The sequence below is a fragment of the Phyllopteryx taeniolatus genome, chromosome 20 (genome assembly GCF_024500385.1).
Source record: "Phyllopteryx taeniolatus isolate TA_2022b chromosome 20, UOR_Ptae_1.2, whole genome shotgun sequence".
NCBI classification, from domain to species: domain Eukaryota; kingdom Metazoa; phylum Chordata; class Actinopteri; order Syngnathiformes; family Syngnathidae; genus Phyllopteryx; species Phyllopteryx taeniolatus.
In genome coordinates, this window is record NC_084521.1 from 11,126,472 (window position 1) to 11,139,420 (window position 12,949).

Consider the following 12,949-nt stretch of genomic DNA (forward strand, 5'->3'; position numbering starts at 1 on the left):
TCTACACTTGTCTGTCTCCCGAAGTTCTCTGATTTTTCAAAGCAGAGAGGGGGCATGAATTATATATATATATCCATCCATCCATTTTCTGAGGCGCTTCTCCTCACTAGGGTCGCGGGCGTGCTGGAGCCTATCCTAGCTGTCATCGGGCAGGAGGCGGGGTACACCCTGAACTGGTTGCCAGCCAATCGCAGGGCACATAGAAACAAACAACCATTCGCGCTCACAGTCATGCCTACGGGCAATTTAGAGTCTCCAATTAATGCATGTTTTTGGGATGTGGGAGGAAACCGGAGTGCCCGGAGAAAACCCACGCAGGCACGGGGAGAACATGCAAACTCCACACAGGCGGGGACGGGGATTGAACCCCGCACCTCAGAACTGTGAGGCTGATGCTCTAACCAGTCGGCCACCGTGCCGCCTATATATATATATATATATATCTATATATATATATAGATATAGATATATCTATATATATATATATATAGATATATCTATATATATATATCTATATAGATATATCTATATCTATATCTATATATATATATATATATAGATATATCTATATCTATATATATATAGATATATCTATATATATATATATATATAGATATATCTATATATATATATATATATAGATATATATATATAGATATATCTATATATATATATATATATAGATATATCTATATATATATATTTAAAAAAACATTGTGCAAATATCCCTTGTATTTTTTTCAATAGAAGGTATGGCTCAGAGTTCAATGTGTAGCTGGGATTCCATTTGCAAAAGATAAGAAGGAGAGACATTTTTTGTCATGCTATTCTTTCAGGGATCCATCTCACAGGGCCATTCTGAGGTCCTGATGCACTTGCAGCAAAACAAGCAGGCCTGCATGTTTGGACTGTTGGCAGTCTCCTCTGGCGCTGACTGACAAAAGAACCACAGGATGCAGCGACGTCCAGTTTGTGGCCATTTCTGCTACCAGTCTGGGACGGGATCCTGTCAACATCTGTCTGTCAAATCGTCCTTACAATCTTGTTTTCTCTCTCATATTCTCTCTGGTGCAAACAAGGTTCATGGCCTCTGCTCAGGTTTGGCTTCACATAGTTGATCCACGCCAGAGGCTGAAGGACACCTAGGGTGACTATAGACCTTGACACTGCACAAAAGCCATAGAGGCTATTGACAGTATCACACAGGATGTTCAGCACCACAGGATTTCAAATTATATGTTCAGACTTCTTTAGGTATCCACATCACAATAGCAGATATAGAAAAACCCCAAACTGTAAGATATCTTTATTTTTTGCTGCTGCTGTTGCTGTCCTCTTGAACTCACAAAAGATTGATTATGATGTGATCCTGGGTTATACAAATAAAGAATTATGCCAAACATGCCTCTGAAGGTAGCAAAATACACAGGAGATAGTAATGGCCGGGACTCAAACCACTAATGTGCGGTATGAGGCAAACACGGCTCGCCACTGTATACATTCAGCTCTTCTTGCCATGATTACTTTGTTTAGCTCTTAAAAACCGCTGCGCCTTGTGCGTCATAAACAAACAGGTACGGTTTTGTGATGAGCCTCAAGTTGTGGCCAAGTGTTAGAATCAAGAGCTTAGTGTGCTGACATCAACAACGGAAAACAACCATTTACATCAATGACATTTTCTTTACTGGCAAAATTGTTCCTTTTACTGAGAAATAGCAAAAACTTTAGATTAAAACATGACATACTGGGAGAACATTATTGTCTTATTTTTTTTTTATTGACATATTATGTATATAACGGTTTCTGGAATTAAAAAAATGCAAAATTGGGTGGATTCTACGATAATTTTAACTTTGTTAATACACATCACAGCACATCATACACAAATTTGCCCCTTAAAGCCATGAGCAATGTATGTATGGATGTTGCTAGCTAGCTAAAGGTGATTAATGGATAGGTAGGTAATGTCACACTTATCCCAAAAGGTTTTCGGGGTTCGTCTTGAAAAATGGTAATCCTATCACACACATCAAAGAATAATCATAGAATATTAAATATGAATTATATTTGGTTGTTAGCGCAATATTTGATATATTATATGTTAATATTCTTTGATCAATTCCGGGATACATTTATTTGCAACAGAGCTGCAACCTTTCCATACCAGACGAGCAGATGAATATAACATGTTAGTAGTAATAGCTACTTTGTATGCATCTTGCAGCAGTGTTTCCCAATCTTGAGCCAAGGCACAGCTCACGGCGCACCACCAAGCAAAAACATGTTACAAAAAAATCTATACTCTGTACTGAAATAATCATGATCGCATCTTAGTTGACTCACAAATGTACTTATTCCGTGTGACATCTGGGCCTAAAATCCTGTTGTATGAATGGCAGCTGGTAAATACACAGGTTAATTCTAAATTCTGCTATCTAGTGCAAGAGCATTGAATTGTTTTGCCTGTCACTATACACCGCTGGTGTAGATAGATGAACAAATACACATAATATGTAGTAAATAAATAATACATTTCTGACCAATTAAGTGTGATTGTATAATTTCCCATGGCACACCTGACAATCTCTCACGGCACACAAGTAGTTGAGATTCACTGGTGTAGAGCAGAACTGCATCATACTGATGTGTTTGTTATAATATAATATTATATAGTTTTTGGCAGCACGGTAAACGACTGGTTAGGACATGTGCCTCACAGTTCTGAGGACCGGGGTTCAAATCCCGGCCCCGCCTGTATGGAGTTTGTATGTTCTCCCCATGCCTGCGTGAGTTTTCTCTGGGCACTCCGGTTTCCTCCCACATCCCAAAAACATGCGTGGTAGGTTAATTGAAGACTCTAAATTGCCCTTAGGTGTGAATGTGAGTGCGAATGGTTGTTTGTTTCTATGTGCCCTGCGATTGGCTGGTGACCAGTTCAAGGTGTACCCCGCCTCTCGCCCAAAGATAGCCGGGATAGGCTCCAGCATGCCCGCGACCCTAGTGAGGATAAGCGGCACAGAAAATGGATGGGTGAATGAATATCTAGTTTAATTTTGTAGATCCAACTTCAAGTATATTTTTTTCTTGACTTAAAAACTGAGAAGTAGATAATTCACAAAAATAAACTTGTCTCAGCTAATCTTGTGGCACTGTTTTGTTCCAATGTCATTCTAAATTAAATGAGACCAAATACAAATTACTGAATTTCCTTACCAGTGACAAAAGCATTTTGCCATTTTTTTTTTTTTTTTATTCTGAGGTTTATTCAATGCTTTGACCAAGTAAAAACTGTTTATAAAATAAATGAAATAAAACAATACAATGAGATATGCATTTGGTCATTGGATTAAAAATCCAGTCTCTATCAAATAGACAAAAAGAGAAATCAATTCATATAACTTAACAGTAGAAAAAAAAACACTGGTCACAATTTCTTAGTTTTTACAAAGTCGGTAATAATAATTTATCGGCTTTACATATGTTGTTGCCTTTCATTTGTAATGGGATTCAGCCTGTAGAAAGGCATGTACAGCACCAACGTTTTGGCAGTAGAAACCCTTCTGTTTGTGTCACTTTTGATGATGGACTGTGAGTAGCATTGAACAACAACAACAACAACAACAACAAGATAAAGACTGGAAAAGAGGCCTCCTCCCTTGTACAACGTTCACCCAGAGAGTGGGTATCGTGTGAGGTGTGAGGGTTGTGATTAGAAACACAAGCAGTCCAAACTGCTACCCTGCAGCTACCCTGTCTGGGTCAGGTGTATAAAAAACACATGTGGTCCCCGCTGTATAAATAGTGCCTCGGAGTTAGCTAGTGTGATTCATTTCTTTATACATCCATAAGATAAGATGAAAAACATCGAGTTCATTTCTTTGACTTCATGTAATAAGGCATGTTCCCAATGAAGGCTTCTGATTAAATGACAATACGTCTATAAGTGCATCATTTTAACCATTTGCACATTCGTATAGAAAGGTCAAAAAGTTAGTTTGTGCAGCATCTCTCCCTCCCCTAAATCCTTGACCATAATCACAGTCTGGGTTGTCAACAACAACAACAAAAAATAACTGCACAATTTACAAAGGAATGTACATTTTGAAATGATGGAGTATTGAGGCCACACTGAAAAGAATATATATATATATATATATATATATATATATATATATATATATATATTACAAGAATAAAATTATAACTTTACAAGAGCAGACTTCAATTTTGAGAACAAAAAGACATTACATCACAACATTACAATCATGGCTTGTGTATACCACAACTGAGGATCGTGTAAAGTTTTAAATTCCATAGACAATGAAATCAACACCTGCGATTGGCTGGCGGCCAGTCGAGGGTTTGCCGCTTGCCCAAACTCAGCTGGGATCATTTCCAGCTCACCCACGACTCTAATGAGGATGAGTGGTATAACAAAATGAGTGAAAGACGAATGGATGAAATTAACACCATCATCATTACGAGTCGTGGGAATGTGCACATTTTTGTATTCCGAATAATATGTGGGAGGTCTCGAGAGATAAATAGTGGCCGCTGGTCTCAGACTAGGTGAATGAAGGAATTGTTTCTAACAATACAAATACAATATATTAAAATATAGGAAAAGATATCATCAGATTAAAAATTCCCCCAAAACTATGAAGATTTTTCTTAAAAAAAATCATTATTTTCGTATTCTTTTATTTTTCTTTTCATTGCGGCCCGAATTCTCCTAATGACACATAAACAGTACCTTATAGATCTTTAGAAGAAAACACATGAAAAAAATGGGTCAGCTTTAGCCTCTCGAGTTTGTCAAACTTTTGTGAACATTTTGGTATGTTCCATCAAATGTCAAAGAAGCTCTTAATGTGGTAGGCTTACGTTAAACCAAGTACAGAAGGCTGATCAAAAACATACTGTAACAACCACCAATGTACAGATTGGCAATAACAAAATATTTAAACTGAGATACTACTGCAATGCACATATGTAAAAAAAAAGAAAAGAAAAAAAGAAAGACAAAGGGTAAAAAGTCAAATGTTTAAGCTTGTCCTCCGGCTTCTTGTAAACACCAATTTGAATGTAATGCTAAACAGCTGAGGATGAAGCAGAGCCAGGGGTTGTCGTGTTTTTTATTTTTTTCACCCCACATATCTTTTTTGTGAGCACAAAAATGTGAAAAGGCAATGCCGTCCACTTAAAACACAGATAATGAATACATTTTTTGTTTTAAAAAAACATCCCTTTATAATCAGGGGTCAAGTTTGTAGGGTGTGCATATTTGTGTCACTGCATGTGTGAGTGTAACTTGATTTGGGTCCAGCATTTGCACGTTTTGTTCCGATAAGAGGGAGCGTCGTCACTAATAAAGCACAATCCAAGGATGAGATGCGTCCCTTAGTTCCTTATCGATGTGTTGCTCACGTTAGTGCCGCATATCTGTGTACTCAACGTTCATTGTTGGGCTGCTAGCACCGACAAAACATGGTTCAGTTTACAGTCAAACGGAGGACTCCAGTCAAAATACATAGAACACCCTCAAGGAATTACTTACTGGTTATTTTGTAACAAAGCGTTAACACACGATATGTCTGTCGGTCTGTATGCGTGTATGTATGTTTGTGTAATGATTGATGACCTCATTCGGTCTTTGAAGGCACACTTCCATTTCCTGTATCACGACAGTGACTCTAAACATTGTCAAATAATCCTTCACAAATTCCAAACAGGCACTACGAGTATCTGTACTTTACTAGAGCAAAAGTCACTTTGGCAAAATACACATTTAGTGTAAAAAATAGGGAAAAAAGTCATCCAAAAAATAAGTTAATATTAAAAAGTGTCTTGTTATAGGAAATACTGCAGTACAACTTGTGATCACTTTTGCATGTCAGCACAGCAAAAGAAGTCCTACTGAACACACTTTTAACCAACAAAATGTTTCTTTGTCCTTTCAAGGAGTTCTCTTATGAATAGTTTGCCGAAACAGGAATGTTTGCATAGAGTAAGGAGGCTCAGCTTGGAGCTAATAATGGCGCACAAGTGGCACTTTAACAGTCTTGATCTCTGCTATATGGGAAGACTTTTGGATGATGCAGCTTGTGGTGCCGGGGGCACTGTCCTTCCCCTGCGCCAAGTTAGTCAAGGCCATGGCGGCATTGATCTCCTTCCAGTACGTCTCATCTTTGCCCTTCACCTTGTGTTCAGCTCTGACGCCACCACTGATGACACGTAAAGGTGGGCCGTCAAGGAAACAAAAACAATAAGGGCAGAGATTAAGATGTGGTCAGTGTGCATGATGGACTTCGATAGCACAAAGTAATGAGATCCAAAAAAAGAGCTACATGAAATATATCACTTATTATAAGACAGTGTTTTAACATCCTTTTACAAAACTCACTTACACCAACAACATGAATATGAAGCCAAAGGATGGTGAACTCACTTGTCATATTTACTTGGTCCATGCTCTGTGGTTTCTGAAGGAAGAAATAAAATGAGTTAACTTTAAATTATAGTGATGTGTCACGTGCAGGGTTGTGTGTATCATTTTGTGTTTTCAGGATAAGAATATTTCCGAAGAAGCCATCAGGAAAGAAAGTAGCTAATAGGATCGAGACTTGTGACTCATAGACTCCATTCTCTAATATTTAGTTCAAAAACAATTTGTCCCCCGCCAACATAATTGTGAGGAAATCATTTAGAAAACGACTGAGCGTGAAAGACTTGAGTGGAAACGAAAGAACGCATGGTGAGTCAGTGAGCTCTCTCTCTCTCTTTTTTTTCTATCCTAAATTGGAAGTAATCATTATCTCATATGTAAATCATTAGCAGGCAATAACGTCGTCATTAGACAATCTAACCAACTTTCTCTTCAGGGCAACCAGTGTGTTTACTTCAAAATGCTGTTCAATCAAAGAAGAAGACCAAGTGCGTGTCAGCGTATGTTCCATGTTGTGTGACGAGCTATAAACCCGAACGGTGTTTTGCTTGCAGTATGATGACACACTTTTGGCTTTGAGGAGGTACCGAAGAGAGAGCAGAGCATCTGGATATCCTCGCCAGTCGCTCTCCTTAAGCTACCCAAACACACAGCTAAGGCCCTGGGAGACCTTTCAGAAGCTCACTCTTGAGCAGGTACAGAGGATTTACAGACACAAAAACATTCTGAAGCGAGCCAATTTTATTTTTAGTCAAAAAATACCAGTGTTTGTCTTTGCTTGAGTAAAAGCATGTCCCGTAGCATAGAAATCCCCAGTCTCATTTCTAAACCGTTGTTTCAAACGGACCTTTTTGTTTCTGTCAAGTCAAGACATTTAAAATTGAAAAAATTGTTTCTTGATTTCATGAAGGTCAGCGACACTTGATAATGATTATGAGCAACTGAAAAAAAACGGAACCTTTTTGTCCTCAAGACTATTTTTTTTATACTATTAGAAATAAATAGGGTTCAAGTTATGACATAGAACAATACTCATTGGATAAGTGAAATGAATTGAGGGGAAAATTGTGACTGGTAGAGTGCTGAAAAATAATCAGATCTGCAGAAGGATTTTCCCTCAGCCGACTCGTGTTGGATTTCATTCAAAATATAAACTTTGAGAAAACCTGAGAAAAAAAAGTCATATGACTGGGACTGATAAGGATCATGTCAAAACACCTACAGATTTTACCGATGTAAATCTCAATAGATTCAAGATAAATAATTAAAATGTATTTTCTTATTTCATTGTTTTAGTTATGATGGCGGATCGTCCAGGATGCAAATGGTCTAATCATAACTTTTAAATCAATATCCAAGAACAACAAAGGTGCTTACTAACGGAATAATGGAGGATACGCAAAACAGTCAATTGTTTTTGCCAATTGAGTCAAGATGGAACCGGAAAAAAAGACGCAGCCTTGTCATACATCATCCACTATGAATCAGAAAGGTTTGTTCCGCTTTTGCATTGCAATGTTAAAGGTTCTAAGTATTTCTCTGTGCTCCACCATTGCACAGTGAATACATTGCTATGCAAATACTGAGCCGAATCTGCCTGATTAGAACATTTCCTTTCCAGTGTATATTCCATAGAGAGAAATATGACTTCATACTGTATAGTTCTTGATCCTTGGCAGACAGAAGATGAGAGGAACGTCTGCACAAGTGTAGAAACCGCAAAATGAAAGTACCTCAAAGCATTCCAATTAAATCCCCTGGATTATCCCTGATGTCCTATCAGTGCTCAGTCTTTATGTGGCTTTATCAGAGAAACATTTTTCTTGACATTGTTCATGTCTCCATGCTCTACTTGTTCACCTCTACAAGGAAGTTCTGTAACACCCCTGGATCCAGGTACTGGACATGGACCATTCCCGTCGCTCCCTGCCAAAATAAATGCAAGGCTTCCTGTCAATGTTTGGGTTTATGCTTTGTCAAGAATCAGCACTTCTACAATTCCAAAATATTTTTATGAAAGCTTTTAGTGCATCCAAGCTCTTCTTCAACTTCTATTTTTTAAAATATTATTATTGGCACTTATATAGGTTCAAAGAGTAACTAAACGGCCAATATTTGAAGAGAGTGAATACATCCTCTTCATTCCATTTCCATCTGTTCTCCCTGCTAGACTGTGGATTGGCAACATTCTCCATCACAGCGGTGTAATTATAGGGCCAATGTTCATATGATGTTTATATTCCCCCCCAAGATATATTAGCTCAGTGTTTAGCTCGTCATTGGCAGCGATAACAGTAGCAAGTAGGTCGACTTCAGTGACATGAAAGACATGCAACGTGTGGGGCAAACCTGTGTATTTGTGTGGGCAGACGGTCTCTGGATTTGTGTCTTTCCATCCACCTTTTAAAGTGTTTCCTGTGTGTGTGAGGCAGCCACTTCCATTCACAACATCCAGCATGACAATCCAAGACAATTTCATTATTCTGAATAGGCAAATTTAATTGACCGGTTTGTTGTACCCACAATACAAAGTCATGTAACATATATGTCAGTTTGGTAATTCCATAGACAATCTCCAACAAACAAATCTTGACAGTGGGCTAAGAAACATAGTATTTTTTCAGTCGCTCTCTTTCTTTTTACTCCCTGGTTCATGGAGGGTTCGGCTCGAATGTTAAAAAGTAAAAAGAAATTTTGTTAGTCACTGAAAGTGTCATGAAAATCCAAACGCTAGCTCACTAACGAACGAACTAACTAACTAACTAACTTGAATGTCATTCAGTTAAGTGTTAAATCATTAGTGGTGCAATTGGCTTTGTTTGTCTGACTTTATTTTGGCAAGTGGCAGTTTTCTGCAGTCAGTAAGAGATTGGATGGTGAAAAGAGAAAATAAAAGTATCTGCATTTTCATCTCGGTAGCACATGAATGTAATGGGCTATTCCTTGGCCCATGTACCGCTTATCCATATAGTTTCATGGAAAAATCAGTTCAGCATAACCCGACCAACCAACCATAAGAAATGACCTAAATCCTGCTTATTCTTCTGGTGGCCTCGGGCACCTGTCTTCACTTCTGGGAGCCCACAACCATAGGATTTGATATCACTGTTCCCTCCCCCAAAAACTCAGTTTCCAAAGCTATGTGCCTAAAACATCGAAAATCCAGATAGTTTAAAACAACAGCTTTGCCAAAGACTATACAAATCTCCATTAAATGATGATAAACTATTATTTAAAAAAACAAAAACAAAAAAATCTAGTTTTTTTCTTTCTTGCTTCCCTGATTTGTTGCTGAAGACTGGAGTAGAAGTTGTTGTTGCCTTTGGGCTCCACAGACAGTGGGGTTTCACACAACATCGAAGGGGAAAACTAAGAAGTCTGATGGTTTCTGGCATTGGGCTACAAGTCCAAAAATACTAGCTCATTTAACATCCCTGCGGGGTGATGGTGGGAGGGCATAAAGAGGGCAAAAAAGAGTAAAAAAAAAAACATAAAACCTTGCAAAAATGAGGGGAAAATAAACCAGGGCTGACAAATTAAAGAGAGGATGAGGTTACACCTGTTCGGATGAGTGCAGTCCACTATCATCATTCCCATGTGGCGGTGTTGTTAGCAACATACAACAATAAACAAGGCCGGGGCTGCTGTGCAAACCATGGGCAGGGCTGAATTAAGACCACAAATAAACGCACTAACGCACACTTTTATATTTACAATGTGTGGCAGGCCTCTGGGAGGGGGATGAGCTCATCCTCCTCAAGTGTCAATTCTCTAAAAATTACATGCTGCCTAGAAAAAGTAGTCTTTTCCCATGACAACAACAAGAACAACAAAGAGGGCTTCAGAAATGTAAAGAAAAGAGAAAGAACGTTAAAACAATATTTGATGTGTTGAATAGATGTACACATCGCAGCAAATGGCGGTTTCTCAACAGGTTTACAATTAAGACGCAAACTGTAGTATTAATCACTAAAATGTTATGGCTTTGACTAGTCCTTTGTCAAAAGACCCATAAATTGGTTCCTTCTGTTTCCAGTAAATCCTCTCATCCATCTTATCATTTAAATATCAATAGCAACAAAGAGGTATTGCTTCATAACCTTTAGGTAAAAGTGGTAGAGTGTAAAGTGTCGTGTGACACACAATTTTCTTCACTTCTTTTAAAAACCCAACAGATCACTGTTCTCAGTTGCATGTCAGATCAAGAACCCTATTGACTGTGGATTATATCAGAAGATTGGAGATTTAGTAGCAATTGGAGAAAATCTGACACAACAGCTTTGCACTCACTAAAGTGAATGGACAGCTCAATTGATGAGACTGGTGTCCACCTCACAATTCTTTCATGTATAAAGTATTTAAAGGATCAAGAAATTTGATTTATTGAGCTAGCCAAGGTCGATGATAAAAGGGGGTCAAAAATCTAATTCCTAAATTGGAACATGCCGTAGTTGATCGCTAACCTATGTTAACACTTTAGTGAAGTCATAATTACAGTACATATTTGAATGAAAAATACTTGTCGGCCATAAATACAAAACAATCAAATGAAAAATTATAAGTGACTGAGCGTTCCTTTTTTACGTTTTACACCACTGAGCAAACTAGTTTGAAACTGCGTATGTCGGGACCATCTGCACATGCTGGCAGTCAATTCTCTAGTAGTCACGATTCAGGTTTTTTTTTTCCAGGGCTGAAGGATTTTGATACCAAAGCAAGATCCCTTGCAATTAAAAAGTATATCTGAATCAAGAAGTTAAAGCATGCAGGAGTCAAACGACATCTCAATATATGTTCCTGTTACCGTTCTACTGGTTAGAAGTATTGATGCGTTCTTGAAACATTTACTGATTTGATTTGAATAATAGTTGATTAGGGAATGTAGCTATGGTAAAAAGTCATAATGCAGTGTAATTTTTGTCTACTGGTTGAGCGTTTTCACGTATTTTCTTATTGGCAGACGAAAGAGTGATGGCATAACTGGTGCTAAACAGTTATTTTTTTGTTTTTGTTTTGTTTTTTGACAAAAATGCATCACTTTATTCATTTGTTTTAATGAATCACTTATTCAACTATTATAACAAAATTCTGACAGCTGGCTAATTAAAAGAAGACATTAAACATTGTGTATGAATAGGTTTAAAGCAAAATTAAGTCTTTAAGACAAGTTCACATAAAACAAGATTCTTCCAGTGGTACGGGAAGACAAACTTGAACACACAGAGAATTCCAAACTCAACATCCAAAGGAAGGAGATGAGGTGAACAGATTTCCACTGAAACATCTCATAGGCATTCTGCTCGACACTAACCTGCAACTGTAGGTCAAGACTAGAACAGATCACTGTGTAATTATGAAGTCCCTTGGATGTCTCAGGCAGCCGACATACAGTATGAGTCAGGGGTTACTGTCATCATAGGCCACTGGATGGAAAACATATTAACCAGTTTTACCGCCTTTGTGATGACGCAACTTTTACCGAAGCCTCATTCAAATTGCTGGATGTGCAGATGTGAATGCTTGGACACAGGTTTTTGCTTCAAACCAAAATGGAATGGACGGACGCTGTGCTCGATAACGACATCTCCCGATGCGCTTTCTGATTTGAAACCAAGCCACGGCCTTGATTAGGAGGTGCGACACCGAGGGACCACAGATGCCTTTGGGCTCGCTCAATTTCGCGTTTCGTTAATAATCTGTATGTTTAACAATGTCAAGAGCGGTCTGTCGCCTGCATATTGCCAACTCTGCTTCATTAGCTGTCCTTGTAGCCATTTCTGTCTGACACACACTTACGCTGCCGATGTGAATCAGTCAGTTGCACTCATTTAGCCAAAGACATTAAACATGGTGCAAATTAAATGACAACTCGGCAGGCTTACACTGTCTGATAGTTACTGAGGCACTGCCTATAAATGATTGCTGCACACTTCACTGCTTTGTTGCTGTGTGTGTCTGGCAGATGTCACACTGGCGGCCGTTGAGGAGGCTTTAAGAAACTGAAGTGAGGAATTAGTCGGAGCCAGATGAGGAAACAAGCTTATTTCCGATGAGTAAACGCTGCCAAATTGTCACTGTTTACGTGTAACAGTAAACAGTGTGTAATCAGGGTTGCATTAAATCAGCCAGAAGGAGAAGACAAGAGAAGTAAATACAGTATATTGTCAAAGCTAGTGTCCTCTTTTTGTGTGTGGCAATCCAGACTGCTGCAGGGACGCCACGGACAAACAACAGACTATCATTACCATGATGAAGAAGATCAGGGTTTATGTCATGTAGCCTGACAACACAAGTCATACAAAAATGATCAACACAAAAGATGGAAAAATAAACTGAGTCACACCGCAATGACTTCATCACAGCAAGGATGTTTGAGCCACTGGTGATGAACAGATAAAACCTTTATTACTGGTTTGATAATAGAGCAGGTATAAATGAGTTGCTTTGAGCATTACTGTCTTTGCTAAAATAGTGGCCAGGTGTGTTTGTTTCTACTGCAGGGAA

At 38.4% G+C, this 12,949-nt stretch overlaps 1 protein-coding gene across 2 annotated transcripts in view; it reads right to left on the reverse strand.

Moving 5' to 3' along the window:
- Window positions 1–2,795: 2,795 nt before the first annotated feature.
- mkxa (mohawk homeobox a) overlaps window positions 2,796–12,949 on the reverse strand; it is a 31,679-nt gene continuing 21,525 nt past the window's right edge. For both annotated transcript variants that reach the window (XM_061758339.1, XM_061758340.1), the window contains exons 7-8: window positions 6,449–6,482; window positions 2,796–6,224 (exon numbers count right to left, since the gene is read on the reverse strand). In XM_061758339.1, coding sequence (XP_061614323.1) covers window positions 6,029–6,224; window positions 6,449–6,482 — 230 coding nt within the window. In that variant the 3' untranslated portion in view covers window positions 2,796–6,028. The remainder of the gene's footprint in view (window positions 6,225–6,448; window positions 6,483–12,949) is intronic.